The sequence below is a fragment of the Hypanus sabinus genome, chromosome 3, assembly GCF_030144855.1.
Source record: "Hypanus sabinus isolate sHypSab1 chromosome 3, sHypSab1.hap1, whole genome shotgun sequence".
In the NCBI taxonomy this organism is placed as follows: Eukaryota; Metazoa; Chordata; class Chondrichthyes; order Myliobatiformes; family Dasyatidae; genus Hypanus; species Hypanus sabinus.
This window is the reverse complement of record NC_082708.1, coordinates 149,666,751-149,682,762: the sequence shown is the minus strand read 5'-3', so window position 1 is coordinate 149,682,762 and position 16,012 is coordinate 149,666,751. Positions and strand designations below refer to the sequence as shown.

Below are 16,012 nucleotides of genomic sequence, written 5' to 3'. Positions count from 1 at the left end.
AATATCCACTCCATCTTCCTGAAATATCCACTCTATCCTTCAGAAATATCCACTCCATCTTCCAGAAATATCCACTCCATCCTTCAAAATATTCACTCCATCCTCCAGAAATATCCACTCCATCCTCCACCAGTAATATCCACTCCATCCTCCACCAGTAATATCCACTCTATCCTCCACCAGAAATATCCACTCTATCCTCCACCAGAAATATCCACTCTATCCTCCACCAGAAAAATCCACTGCATCCTCCACCAGAAATATCGACTGCATCCTCCAGAAATATCCACTCCATCTTCCAGAAATATCTACCCACACATCAGAAAAATCTACCCACCCATCAGAAATACCCACTCCATCTTCCAGAAATATCCACTCCATCCTTCAGAAATATACACTCCATCCTTCAGAAATATACACTCCGTCCTCCACCAGAAATATCCACTCCGTCCTCCACCAGAAATATCCACTGCATCCTCCACCAGAAATATCCACTGCATCCTCCAGAAATATCCACTCCATCCTTCAGAAATATCCACTCCATCTTCCAGAAATATCCAGTCCATCTTCCAGAAATATCCAGTCCATCTTCCAGAAATATCCACTCCATCCTCCAGAAATATCCTCCATTCTCCACTAGAAATATCCACTCCATCCTCCAGAAATATCCACTCCATCCTCCAGAAATATCCACTCCATCCTTCAGAAATATCCACTCCATCTTCCAGAAATATCCACTCCACCCTCCAGAAATATCCACTCCATCTTCCAGAAATATCCACTCCACCCTCCAGAAATATCCACTCCATCCTCCATCAGAAATATCCACTCCATCCTCCACCAGAAATATCCACTCCATCCTCCACCAGAAATATCTACTCCATCCTCCACCAGAAATATCGACTGCATCCTCCAGAAATATCCACTCCAACCACCACCAGAAGTATCCACTCCATCTTCCAGAAGTATCCACTCCGTCCTTCACCAGAAATATCCACTCCATCCTCCAGAAATATCCACTCTGTCCTCCAGAAATATCTACCCACCCATCAGAAATATCCACTCCATCCTCCAGAAATATCCACTCCAGCCACCACCAAAAATATCCACTCCATCTTCCTGAAATATCCACTCTATCCTTCAGAAATATCCACTCCGTCCTCCACCAGAAATATCCACTCCATCCTCCAGATATATCCCTTTGTACTCCCACAATATACTTATGTTTGGACTCTAAATGTCGAGATGAAAGTGGTAGACCGGTTTTCTTGATTTAGAAAGACAGCGCAAATCAGCCCTTCCCTCCCCCTGAGCCAGTAACCCCTGATTTAAGCCTAGCCTAATCGTGCGACAATTTACAGTGACCAACGAACCGACTAACCCATAGGTCTGTGGACTGGGAGGAGGAGAGAGCACTGGGAGGGAACCACACATTGCACGTGAGGATGTGCAAACGGAGAATGCCGGCATTGAGCTCCGATTACGCCCGAGCTGTAACACTACACTACCATGCCACAGGTTATCGAGATAGTGAGGTACTTTGTTTTGCATGCCATCCGCCGATCATTTCATTACAACAGTATATTGAGGAAGTACACGGGAAAACAATTACAGAATAATGTGTTACAATTACGGGGAAAGTGCAGTACAGGCAACAATAAGGTGCAGGGACATCACCAGGTCAAGAGTAGATCTTATTATAAGCTTAAGTACACGTGTACACAGTGACATAAAAACTGAACAATTAAAGTTTTCACATATTTTAGTTCAGTAAATATAAATCTGAATCTGTCTTGCAGAATCACAGATTTACTTTAGAGAAGTAGCGTTCACAAGAAAAATCATGAATGAAGTATACACATTTTACAGGGAAGAACACAATTAGAGCAAAAATTACAAGGTCCGTTTCGGTACAGAATGATCAGTGTTCGGATGCTTTAGTGTTTTCCGGAACCTCAGTGCATGTGACAATGATAAGCCGATTAGCACGCACCGCCGACACTTCTGTGTGCATTCAGTTTAGTTGACCGCGGAAAATCCTCATTGGAATGAGCGGCTTCTTGTCCACATTGCACTGTTTCGTGCTTTAAACTGATGGAGTTTCCCACGGTTCCAGCGCACAGGACCGAAGCCTCTCCGTTTAACCCCGCTCAGCCCGCACGTCACGTCCGGTTCTTGGCTCCATTTGACCTTCCACCCCGAGCGGCTTCCTCCTTCCTTTTCCGGTGACGCCGGCTGCAGGTATGGTTCTGGTGAAGCGGCGCCCTGCCTGCGAATGTTCTTGCGACAATCCGGTGCCATCGGCGGCCGCGGTCCGATGGATCGATGGAGCCTCTGCCGAGTGGTGTTACCCCGAGCGGGAGAGTTCCTCCGGGATGTATATTGTCAACGTCTCCGTCTCTGATGCCCGCCGGCCGGAGCGAAAGCCCAGCGCCGGGGAAGTCAGCACTAACCACCCTCTCGGCTTTGGGCCTGGGCGTAATAGTTAGCTGGTTGTGGGATTGGGGGCCGGACTGTGGCGTATCCGTCTGGGCTAGGGCTGTCGGTACTTAGGGACGGTGGTTTAATTGGTTCATTAATTAAGTTTTATGAATTATTTACAAACGTTGAGTTGTAGCACAGCAGGATCCGAAGAGGAAGGACTAATCTGACCAGTGATTCAATTTCCTTATTGATAATCTTGGTACACCCTCATAGGCGATGGGTTCCCAGTCAGATACCATCTAAAAAGTTTTTCCACGCTCCCACATTATTGTTATATTACCCTTTTTTTTATGCCTGAGCCTTTAACCTGGGCTCCGAATGCTTTTATTATCACACATGAGCAACCTTGTTTTGCATGGTTGCAGTACAGATAACTTTACAATTGAAGTAGTGCAAGGGAAATGTAATGACTGTGCAGAATATCATGCAGCTGTTACTGAGAAAGCAGTCAAGCAGAGGGGTTGCATGTACCTTTACATTGTGAAGTTAAGTCATCTATAAATAAAGAACTCTTCAAATGTATAATGTCAGGGTAGAAGCTGTGCTTTAGTGGTGCATGTTGTCAAGCTTCTGTAAAGTATAATGGAAAGGAAGAGGAGAGAATGTCGGGGTGAGGGGGATTTTCATTGTGTTGGCTGTTTTGAGATATAGCGCAGAATAGGCCCTTCGAGTCAAACCCTGACTATCCTAATTTAACCCTAACTTATTCATGGGACAAATTACAATGACCAATTAGCCAACCTGATACATCTTTAGAGAAAATCCACGCATTCTGTGAGGAGGGTGTACAGAGTCCTTACAGGGGACACTGGGATTGACCTTTGAACTCCACCCCAAGCTATAATAGCATTGTGCTAAGCACTACACGACTGCAACGCCCTTGTGTGGCAGGGCAATGTAGAAAAGTCCACGGAAGGAAGGCTGGCTTTCATGATGGACTGAGCTGTGTCTACAACTCTGGGCAATCACCATATCAAGTTGTGAAGCATCCAAGTAGATGTACAGATGGTGTTGGGAGAGGAGACAGGACGATGGGGTACTTGAAAATCAAGAAAACCAGCAGATACATCAAAATAAAGAAGATGCTACGTGAACTCAGTGTCATCTGTAGAGGGAAATGGACAGTTTGTAGCGGTGTGCTACACGCAGCGCTAAAATTATGACACGGAGTCGGTAACTGCAGTCGAAGGAAAAAACTTTATTCGAAAACTTCAGCCTCACTTTTAAGCCTCCCTCAACCGGCCCCCCATGGCGCAGAGGCTCCAAAGCTCTGTGCTCGCAAACCCCCGTAGGCTATCTAATTGTGAGTCGGTTCGGATGCGCCAGGAAATGGATCGCCACAAGTTGACATTTCTAATCAACACCTTTCATCTGGTTCAGAGGAAGGGTCTTTACCCAAAAATTCCATTTTGCTCTGCAAGTTCTCCTAGCCCTCCCACTGAGTTCTTCCTGCTCCTTTTTTGTTGCTCCAGAGTCCAGCATCTGCGGTCTCTTATGTCACAATAGAGTGAAAGATTTCTGGAAACACGGAGGGGTTAGGCATTATCCGTGGAGAGGTGGTTAAATGTCTAAGTTATTTCTCTTTCCACAGATACAGTCTGATCTGTCGAGTTTCCAGCATTTTCTGTTTTTTTTTCCCCTGTACTATTGAATACTTGTTTGTTAGAACAGCTGTTGTTTTTCAATCGAGAATCATCTTGGGCAAAAAGTGTGGCGTGAAACTGTTGGTTTTACCTTAGTTTAGACCTGAAGTTCAAGTTTAATTGTCATTCAACTATACATAAATATCCACAAACACGACCAAATGAAACAGCATTATTCCAAGGCCAAGGTGCAAAATACAGTACCAACAGTCATACACAACCCAAAGCACGAAGAGCACATCCAAGATAGTCACACTAAAGAAAATGGTTCCTGAGTGTTGCAGCCGTCTGCCGTTTACAACTGCTTGCTGCTGACAGTCTGAAGTCCTGGTATACTGTCACAGTGTTTGAGTGGAAAATGGGCAGATTCTCCAGTTTGTAGGAACAGGTTTTCTTATCACAATTTTCATTCTGTGTTTTACAATGTTCCCTGATTGGCCTTACTCTTGCCTTATTCTGCAAGCTCAAAGGGTCTTTGTATGTTCCTGTTCTTCCATGTTTTCAGCAACTGAGACTAAAGCCGTAGGCTTTGCAATCTTATTCTAATTTCTTGTGTTCTTCAAGGTGCTCCTTAAATGCTATTTGATAATATTTCTTTATTTAAGCTCATGTCAAATTACATTGGTCCTGCTGAGAAGAATCTTGAATAGTTTTGACACATTCAGGTGCTATATGAATGAGTATTTCCTTAAAATCTAATAGATTACTGGGAAATTTGAGCTAGGTTATTTTCCTCCAGCATAGAAATTAAATTTAGTTTATGAAGGTAGTTCACAAATCAAGCTATAAGTGCTGGGATTCCAAGGGCTGAATCTGATATTCATCGATATCTAGTCTTATACATCAGCTCGTTATCTCCACAGATTTAAACATTCTATTGACAAATCTGAATCTGCATCTTCAAGACTGTCTATTAGATATACTTTTTTATTCTTTTTACAGATTTAAAAAATGGTTCAGCGTCTGACATACCGCCGTAGGTTGTCCTACAACACCACCTCCAACAAGAAAAGACTGTAAGTACGGCAGATAAGAGGAAGGATATGCTATTCAGCACATCTATTCCTTTCAGATAAATGATAATGGACCTGTACTATCCTGGTTCTATTTCTCTAATCTAAATTGCTTTCTATTCTGAGCCTCTCATTTAACCTCTCTCTGGTGTTCTGTGGGAGAAAGGTCCCAATATCCTTTGCCAGTTGTGTGAAGAACTGTTTCCTGACATCACCTCTGCTGGGTTGACTTCTGAGCTGCTCCAGCAAAAATGGGTGTCTTTCATTAAACTCATTCCTGCAACCCTTAATCTGATCATCCTGTAGTATATTGGAAGTACAAAATTAGAAGATATAAATTTAAAATGTAAGGGGCACACGCAGCTGCTGGAGTAGATAAAGTTGAAGACTTCTGCACAGGCACTATTGTAGTTGTCAGTGTAACAGTTGTGGAGTAGTTATATCAGATATGGGGACTGTTCACAGAAAGACGAGCATGCAGGTGCCCATGAATACACCTTTGATTTGTCAGAAGTGAGAAGAATCAGTTGAAGTTGCTTGGTGTAAGTGATGCAAGCGGTGAGTTCCATACAGATTAAAAGGGATCTGATGGGCTGGGCAACTTTTTCACAATGGGTGTTGACTTTGTGGAATGGATGGGTACAGTTAAAAGGCATTTGGACAGTCACAGGAATAGGAATCATTCAGGGGGATATCAGGCAGACACAGGTAAATGACACCAGTTCAGTTAGGACCTAGGTTGACATGGACAAGTTTGGTCAAAGAGCCAGTTTCTGTGCTGCATTGTCTATGATTACAATTGAAAGCGCATCCCCCCCCCAAAAAAAACACTTACAATTAATTTTCTGAAAAACTATATATTTTTTAATTTGTGAAGCTCCCGGACACCTGGAAACCGCATTGTGTTCCTGTACACGAAGAAAGTCGGCAAGGCACCGAAGTCCGCATGTGGAATCTGTCCTGGAAGACTGCGTGGTGTAAGTCATTTTAAAATGTACTTGCTGTTTCGTGCCCCTTGTGGCTGTCAGTAGCTGCCTGCTTGCTGGATAGGCCTCAGCAACCACTGTGTTGTGCAGTCCGAGCTGTTCGTCAAAGAAAAGATCAGCAAACATGGATTTATTTCATGGTTTTCTGATCTTACGGTCTTTCTGACTTTAGTGAAGGCAAGAGACTTCATGCATCATGGCTATTCTGTAGAACTGGAGAAGATATTTAGTAGATTTTTTAAATTATGTAGCCTTTAAATGTATAGGGAAATTTTATATATATATTCCTGTTTCAAAGGAACATTTAATGTTAGAAATGTATACAATATACATCCTGAAATGCTTTTTTTTGCAACTGTCCACGGAAAACAGGAGTGCCCCCAAAGAATGAATGACAGTTAAATGTTAGAATATCAAAGTCACCGCCCCCAGCTCCCCTCCCTCCCGTGCATAAGCAGCAGCAAGCAACGATCCCACCTGCCAAAACGAATCGGCTGTGCCACTGAACTCACTCATAAACTACATAAGCGTGAGCAAAGCAACAACAAAGACACCGACTTGCGATATTGCGAAAACTACTTGTTCACCCAGTAGTCAGCATACCACAGGCGTGCGCGCACTCCCTCTCTCTCTCTCCCTCCCTCCCTCTCCCTAATAAGGGAGAAAGTGTAATCTCCATTTCTCAGCGAGAGGGGAGACATAACAAACAACTCACTGGTTTATGATGTTAAAAATCAGTTGCGTCGCTTTTGCTGAGCTCTGTGTCCAAAGAGTTTGGATCTCTGGGCACACAGCCTCAGATCTTCCATTTCCCACAACACACTGATCTCTTGCCTGGACACTGACCTTTGATCTGCCCGCCTCCAGGGCCATGAGATCTAGGCCCTCTGAAGGTGGGCCGAGCCCTTGGTGTGATGAATAAAGGCCAATCGTGAAACCCCGAGAGCGGGTCCCATTCCCGCAGAGAACCAAAGTCAGCATGTAACTCCAGATCAGGGTCTTCAAAAGAATGCTGAAAGGGAAAATAGAGATATTAAAGATGGAAATAGAGCTGCTTCCGAAGATGCAAGCAAAGGAGTCGCCATTAAATCTCCTAAGCTCCTCCACCTCCTGTGCTTGGTTTGTTAGTGATGATAATTTATAAGCCCTTTTGAAGTTGTAGACGTAAAGCTTCAGTCTTGCCTGGACGGTTTGCCATAATGTGCATTTTACTGCTGACCACATTGTATTGTGGATTACTGAAACTTCAAATTCAACAGAGTGACATTTTCAGTCCTAATGATATAGGGTGCACATTGCAAATTAGATGGAATTGAGGTGTAAATCTGAAGCATGTCTCACTGCTGGAGTTGGCATAATTCAACGAGTGTTCAGGCTTGTTTATGTGAATTGCATTGGTCTGACCTCAATTATCAGGTTCATTTGCGGAGTAGGAGAAAGTTTTATTCTTGTTGAAAGATAGCTGTTAGTAATTGTCACATGTACCAAGGTACAGTGCAAACCTTTGTTTTGCATGCCATCCATACAGATCAATTAATTGCAGCAATATATTGAAGTAATGCAGGGAAAAGCAGAAACAGAGTGGACAATGTAGTGTTAGTTACTGAGAAAGTGCAGGATAATAAGGTGCAAGTCCAAAACGAGGTAGATGGAGATCGAGTCTATCTTGTTGTAGAAGAGGTGCATTCAATAGACATATCACGGTGGGATAGCAGCTGTCCTTAAGTCTGATGGTACATTCAGGCTTTTCTGCATTTGGAAGAAGAGAGAATCTCTGAGGGGGTTTTTGTGTTAGCTGCTTTACTGAGGCACCGAGAAGTGTGGAGAGGCTGGCTTTCACGGCATACTATGTCCACAATCCTGCAGTTGCATGTCGTCTTGGGAAGAACAGTTGCCATACCAAGATATGTAGGAGTTGGTGGGAGTCAACAGGGGCATGCCAAGGTTCCTTGGCTTCCTGAGGAATTAGAGGCACTGCTGTGCTTTCTAGGTTATGGTGTCTATGTAATGGGATCGGGACCGAGGATCTTGGAGCTCTCAAGCATCTCCAGGTCAGCACCATTGATGAGGCCATGGGCTGTTGGCTCCACCCTGCTCATTTTATTTTATTCAGAGATAGAGTGCAGAATAAGACCTCTGACCTTCTGAGCGGCACTGCCCAGCAACGCCTGACAACCCGAATTTAACCCTAACCTAATCACTGGACAATTTACAATGAACACTTAACCTTTCTGGTACTTCTTTGGACTGTGGGAGGGAAAAGGGCGTACGGAGGATGCCAGCATTGAACCCCGATGCCATGAGCTGTAATAACCGTTGCTTCCTGAAGTCATGACCAGCTCTTTGGTTCTGTTGATATTGAGGGAAATGTTATGATACCATGGTGCTAGACTTTGTCTCCTTCCTGTGCTGTGGCTTGTTTGAGAGTTGGGCCATTCTGGTGGTGTCCTCTATAAACTGACAAATGGAGTTGGAGCAGAATCTGGCCACAGAATTGATAATGCATAAGGAGTAAAGTTAGGGAGCCTTTTTGGGTACCGGTATTGAGGTGTTGCTGCCTATCCCTACTGATTGTACTCATGTTGGTATGGTTGCAACTTAATGTTCTTGTGAGAGCAATCCCTCAATTTCTGTATTCCCTTCAATTCCCTTGTATGTCCACCTATGGACTGAGATTAATGGTGTACATTAAAAAGCGTGTAAAAATCAAGTGCTGATAATTGCCATTAAAAATGCCCATACATGATCCATTCTCTGCATGTTCACATGTCTAAATACCTCTTGAACACCATTGTGTCTGCTGTTAGAATGAAAATGAAATGTTGTGGCGATGTGCTACACACAGCACTGAAATAACGACACACAGTTGGTAAATCGTTTCGAGACTAGTTTATTCAAACTTAGCAGCGCTGGCATTTAATCCCTAGTGCCCGCCCTCTCCGGGCGGAAATGACGTCAGAGGTGCATTACCAAAGTCCCCCCCCCCCCCCCCACGTGCTGGCTACTTGTGAGCCGGTTCGCCTGTGCAGAAAGTGGGTCGCCACAATATATAACCACTAGGGATTTGTTACAAACAAAGCCCTGAAGTAACATTTAAAAGATGAAAACGAATGGGAAGCTGTCTTTTATAGATCCCATGTCTGGTTTAGAATATTTACCACCTGTCATTTGGGACTTCCTTTTAATTGCAGTAAAAGTCTGCAGAATGCAATTTTGTTTGTGCATCCAGCTTAACTCTGGCAAATATACATTTCCTCAACTTGCTCAAATGCTGTAAAAATATTGAGGAAAAACTGGTCAGTACTTCAATTCCAAAATACTGATAATATCTTTGGCATTCAGCACAGGCACAGCAAATCCTATATCTATATTTGGAGGGTTTGTTTTTGTCTTGTTTGTGAAGTGCAGTCACACTATATGAAGGAGTACTTTAATTTTCCACTTTACATACTCCTGGGACAACTGTGGGCCATTTCCAGGTACCAAACTGTTCCATTTTTAGGCATTCTAATTTTAGCATTTTTTAGTCAATTTGTAAATCAGAAATACACAAAACTCAACTGATAAGCTAACTATACCTCCACAATATTGTGATGAATGGCACCACATGCACTTAAGACTGAGAAGAATAAAAAATCACTAAATGTGAAATGAGAGAAGAAACTAGTTCTGCTATTTGGATGTATGTACATATGTCAGAATTATAAATTTAATATTGAGAGCTTATTTGTATCTGAGAATATCCATGAGATGGTGTTCATAGCCCAGGAATAATCTGTAGCTCGCTGAGAGTCTAACTAATGTAGTTTGACTGCCATGAACTTGGAAACATGCTCATCAGGCATAACTACTGTCATCAGAATGGGTAATATTTCCCAGTGAGGATTGTTTTTATTTGCTACATAATCTGTTCTAAATAAAAGATAGATTTGGACCAACAAAACACATTTTACACATCTTTTGTATGGAACAAAAAATACACCAGAATGGTTAGCAAATTTGTTGGCATTTTGGGAGTTAACGTTTCAGGTTAGTTATCTTGGAGCAGAGCTGAAAACAAGATTGGATGAAATGCAAATTGCAGAGGAGGAAGTTGAGTGAGAGAGAATGACGCAAGGGACAATAGTGCAGATTAAAATGGGGTGTTGGATTAGTGACATTACTAAAACTGGTTCGGAAGCGATGTGAAAAGAAACAGAATAATTAACTGTAATTATCTGCTTTGTAATCAAAATATGCAAGTCAAAAAGGCTATCCAAAGTGGTTGAACTTTGGAAGACCTGGAAAGCTGTAAAGTGGAAGTTGTTCCTTGAGTTTGTATTAAACTCTGCTGCAACAGTGAGGACCCATGCAGCCTTTGGTTTTTTTAGGTTTAACTTAGAACCTAGCTGTAAGGCATTAGATCACCTATTCCTAGTTTCATTTCAGTGATTCTTCCATAGATGATTTTTTTTAAAAAGATTAGCCTTGCCATGCCACATATACATCAAAACATGAAATGTGTCATTAGCATCAGCAAGATTCAGCTGGGTAGCTCACTTCCGGTCCCAGCGTAGTTTGCCCACAATTCACTAACCCAAACTGCATCTTTGGAATATGGGAGGAACCCAGACAGTCACGGAAGAAGGTACAAACTCCTTACAGGCAGCAGCAGTGATTGAATACCATTCAGATTGCTGGGGCTGTAAAGCGATGTGCGAACTACTGCATTTCTATGCCGCCTAGTTTAAATCTTTTGATAAATGGTTTATATCCTACTTAGTATAAATTGATTTTAAACCTAGTGATTATTCTCTGTTCAGAATGTTGGCAGAAAGCACACATTAACTGCTTCCTCTTAAATTTTTATAGATTCGGGCTGTTCGACCCAAGGTCCTAATGAGATTATCGAAGACCAAGAAACACGTCAGTAGAGCCTATGGTGGTTCGATGTGTGCCAAGTGTGTGCGTGACAGGTAAACTCCAAAGTGACTTGTTTCTTGTCCACTGCTTTATTGAGCATCCCTGTCAGGTGTGAAACTATGTAGGGGGTGGTAAAAGTATGGTTTTCCCATCAGTAACTCACTGAGGCATTGGTGTAGTGTAGTCGGGTGCTCTAACTTGTGGAGTTCATGATTACCCAGTAGTAAAAAAACTATAGGGTCGCTGTCAGTTTACAGTGGAGGTGCCTCAGGTAGTTTACTAGATGACTAATTGGTATATTAAGCTATTGGTGATCATGAGTTTTAAACCCAAATGGTCGTATGTTCATGGTAAAGTCACTTGCCCCAGAAGCGTGCAGTTAATTGGTTCCAGGGTTACTTGTTTTGATCAATGTGTTGTCTGTGGATTGACTCCACTGCAAAAGGAAAAGAAAGTGGCAGCCAACCTTGTGTGTTGACCCAAAACCTGACGCAGTGCCAAAGCTTGTGTCCCATCACAGCCTGAGAGTGGGATGTGTGATTGGTGTCTGAGTTTTTAAGCCTTTGGCTATAAAACTTAATCTAATGTGCATTTTTTTTAAATTTCAGAATTAAGCGTGCATTCCTTATTGAGGAACAGAAGATAGTGGTGAAGGTGCTGAAGGCACAAGCACAGAGCCAGAAGTCAAAGTGAATCATGTCATTTTGTATGCGTATGAAAGTAAAAAATTAATTGGAACTCACTTGTTTGAGAATTTTATTCTTCCTCCAAAATGTAGATGGTTGTGACCACAAAGTCAATTCCACAAATGCTTTAGGGGGTATAAAGCTTGCCCTGTAATTAATATTTATTTGGCCCTTTGACTTTGATCCTTCCTGATCCTAGTATTCTGATCCACCAGCTTTATGTTGAAATTTGCTTATTGCCTTGGCGAGGAAGGATCTTTTCTACAGTTTGGAATGGACATAAATGATTATCAGTACTTGCAAGTAGAATTGTAACCTGATCCTTGAGATTTCACTCAAGAGATGTTTTCTTAATCTGATTTGTAGTTTATCCTTTCAAAATGCAGGAACTGTGTGGCACCTGCTCAATGTGCCTACTATGAGCTTTATACTGAAAAATACAGAATTTGCAGTTTTTACTTTAATATTTATGTCCAATAATAGTTACCTTAAATAGTCGCAGGCACTCTTTTTGACTGAAAGTTTACACAAATTTTTAATGACGTCATTCAATCCAGAAAGCTTGTTTTTCACACTTGTCCTAACCTGTATGGTCTACAGAGTGTGACAACTTATATTTCCTGCTATGTCTTTAAAGGTGTGTGGGTCAGTGGATGGATTAGCCACAAAACTACTCCCTAGTATGCAGGTAATGGAAATCTAATAGATTACAAGGTAAATTAATGGGGGAAACAGGACCCCCAGCCATCTGATATATGCTGACCAAGGTTCTCAATCTAAGGTAGCCTGTTTGGCTGATGTCCCTAAACTTTTCCTATCCATGTACCTATAAAACAACCTTTTTAACTGTTTAAGTATCAGTCATAAACACTTTTTCCGGTAGCTCATTCCATATCCTCACTGCCCCTCAGGTTCCCATTAAATCCCTCGCCTCTCACCCTAATCCTTAGAAGACCATGCCCATCACCCTCATCTTTTTATATATCAGACCTTAGTGAAAGTCTGAACTTGTTCAACAATGTCCAAGTCCAGCAACGTTCTCATCAATCTCTGCAATTTTTCCCAGCCTAACAGCATCTTTCTTACAGCAGGGTAACCAAAACCGAACACAATATTCCAAATGTGGCTTCAAATCTTTATACAAGTGCAATATCCCAACTTCCATACTCCTAACTGCTGAAGGGCAGTGTGCCAAAAAGCCACCTTCACCACCCTGTTAAGCTACCATGACGACTGGTCCTTTTGTTGTCCATTCTCTGGGGTCCTGCCATTCACTGAAATTTCTGCAGATGTTGGAAATCCGAGCAATACACAAAATGCTGTAGGAACTCAGCATTCAGGGCCCTAAACAGCCCTTCCAGGTGAGTATGAATACTTCACCTGAGAGTCTGTTGGGGTCATTTACTATGTTTGGTGCTCCTGGTGTGGCCTCCTGTACATCGGTGAGACCTGATCTCCCAGTCTCCATCCATAGCCACCTCCACTGTTGTGATGAGGCCACACTCAGGTTGGAAGAACAACACCTTGTATTCCAATTGGGTAGCCTCCAACCTAATGTTATGAACATCAATTTTTCAAACTTCATTAATGCCTTAGCTTATTGCTCACCCATCACCTCCCTTTGGTGCTCCTTCCCCCCTTTTTTCTTTCTTCCACTGTCTTCTGTCTCCTTCACCAATCAACTTCCCAGCTCTTTACTTCATACCCCTCCAGGGTCCACCTTAAACCTGTTATTTCTCTCTCCCCTCCACCTTTTAAATCTACTCAGCTTTTTATCCCCCAGTCCTGCCAAGGGGTTTCAGCCTGAAACATTGATTATTTTTACCCATTGATGCTGCCTGGCCTGCTGAGTCCCTCCAGCTTTTTGTTGTGTATTGCACTTCAATTTTTGCCCTCATTTGTCCTCCCAAAATGTGAATTAACTCCATTTGCCAGCATTCCTTAGCCCACTTACCCAGTTAAGATCAGAATCAGTTTTAATAGCACTGGATACGACGTGAAGTTTGTTTTGCAGCAGCGCTGTGAGAGGGAAAATCGAGGCTGAGTGAATTTGCAACATCTGCAGCTTTTTCTGATCCTGTGCCAGACAATGCGACTAGTTAAATGTTTTGTGTAGTGCATTTGTAGGAAGTTTCTTTGATAACCTTTCTCCTCAAATTCTTGATGAAATACAGCCACTGATGTGCTTTCTTTGTAATTGTTGGGCTCAGGCATTTGAAACTGCACACCCTTTCCACTTCTGATCCCTTGATGAGGACTGGTATTCAAAGTTTCAAATGTATTTACTCTTTGAGCATCCAAAGTTAACATGAACAGCTCACACTTATTAAAAAAAAAATTGAGGCCAAGCTCAAACAAATGTTCCAAGTGTAAAACTCAACCACTTTCAATGTGTTAGATGGGGTGAAAGAGGACTGTTTGCTTTGTCAGTAATAATGTTCACATGAACAGTTATTAGAAACAGGAAATCCAGAATCAACAGCTTAAGAATGGAGGCAGAGATTGTAACTAGCACTGCATCTTCTACAAATGCTGCAATTTACACAATTTTAATATAATTTGAATCCCCACCTCAACTGGGAGGTTTAGAAATTCAAAATATTTATTAAATTATGTATAGAGTATGCAACCCTGCAGTAAGCTTCCCTACAGGCAGCCAAACACCGTAGAACCCATTTAAAATAAAGATCATCAAAAAACCAAAATGCAAAAAAAATAATCACATAAATAACACACAGAACATTAAATATCAAACCGCTGATATATCCACCCTTATGAGCCACCACAATGCAGGTATGATGATGAAAGCAATAATACACTGGAAGAAAAACTCAGTTTACATACACTGTGGGAGGAATGAAATTTGCATTTCACGTTGAAACCCTGAAACAAACTTAAATCCCACAGATGCTGTATGACCCACCGAGTTCCTCCAGCATATTGTTTAGCCATAGCGACTCAAACTACCACATCTGGGAGGAAGGCTGTTGTGCCTAGCTCCACAGTCATGCTGCTGACTTATTTGGCCTCTGAAAGTTGCACAGAGTCTGTTCAAGACAAGTCTTTAATTGGTAATAAATACCAGCCTTGGTTTACAGAATGTAGTCAAGGATAAAAAGTGACCCAAAATAGATCAGCCTTTTCCAGGTGAGAGACTCTCTGAACTACGGAACAATTCTAGCAATGTTTAAATAGTTCCTTTCTCAATTTCATTCTAGAATATTTTTAGGTAAACTTGTTATAACCCTGCTATTGCATAGAGAGATAGCAGAACCACACCCAAGGAATTATTTATCCTTAAAAGCTTTTCATTCTTTTACTAAAACTTGTCTGCTGTACTCATATGGTAAGGCTTATTGCCATTTTGCTAGCAATGCAAAAACACTCAACTACCTTCAGTCTTTTTGCATATTTATAACCTTGTCTATTCATCTACAACAGTTCCTATGTCAGCTCTGGAAATCCAATATGCCATCCCTCTGCATGAAGAGAAATCAATTATGCCAATTCTGAACCCAAGAATCTTCTATTCTAATTGACTAGTCTCAATACTGCTGTATCAGGCAGACTGCAAGATAGAACAGACCAAGAGCCCTCAAGCTTGTTTGCTACCTCTGAACCCAAGCCCATATCCCCACAATTCCCTGCATTTCAAATTGCCTTAAGAATATTTAAAATTAACTGAACAAGCATCAAAGTGATAATTTACCTTCAAAAGTACTCACCATACACAACCCTGAGACCCCTTCCAGGTAAATCCAAGCATAATGGAATCAATGAAAGGCCACACCCAACTGGATGGATAAATAACCAACGGAATACGAAAAAAGGGGGGGGGGGGAGAAGAAAGAACATTAAGAAATAAAATGGAGAACATGAGGAGCAGAGTCCTTGAAAGCGAGTCCATAGGTTGTGGGACTCACTGCTGGTGTGAGACTGAGACTCCCGTACCTTCTTGGTGATGGCAAGGAGAGCATCACCCCCACAATGATGGATGCTGCCTTCCTATAGATGTGCTCAGTGGTAGGGAGGGCTTTCCCATTATGGACTGGGCTTTTTGTACTACTATTTGTAAGATTGTCCATTCAACGGCATTGATATTTCCATACCAGGCTGAGATGCAGCCAGTCAATATACTTTAACACCACACATCTATTGAAGCTTGTCAGCTTTTAGATTTCATGCCAAATCTTCATAAACTTCAAAGTAGATGCTCTGCCGTACTTTCTTCATAATTGCATTTGCGTATTGGGCCCAGGGCAGATCCTCTGAAATGGGGACACTGAAGTTGCTGACCC

The 16,012-nt window shown here is 42.1% G+C and overlaps 1 protein-coding gene across 1 annotated transcript; it reads left to right on the top strand.

The window, feature by feature from the left end:
- The first annotated feature begins 2,168 nt into the window (after positions 1–2,168).
- rpl34 (ribosomal protein L34) lies at positions 2,169–11,770 on the top strand. The gene is made up of 5 exons (XM_059965373.1): positions 2,169–2,241; positions 5,070–5,143; positions 6,018–6,117; positions 10,978–11,081; positions 11,637–11,770. The coding sequence occupies exons 2-5, from the start codon at positions 5,079–5,081 to the stop codon at positions 11,719–11,721; spliced, it is 354 nt and encodes a 117-aa protein (XP_059821356.1). The 5' UTR covers positions 2,169–2,241; positions 5,070–5,078; the 3' UTR covers positions 11,722–11,770.
- Positions 11,771–16,012: the final 4,242 nt, after the last annotated feature.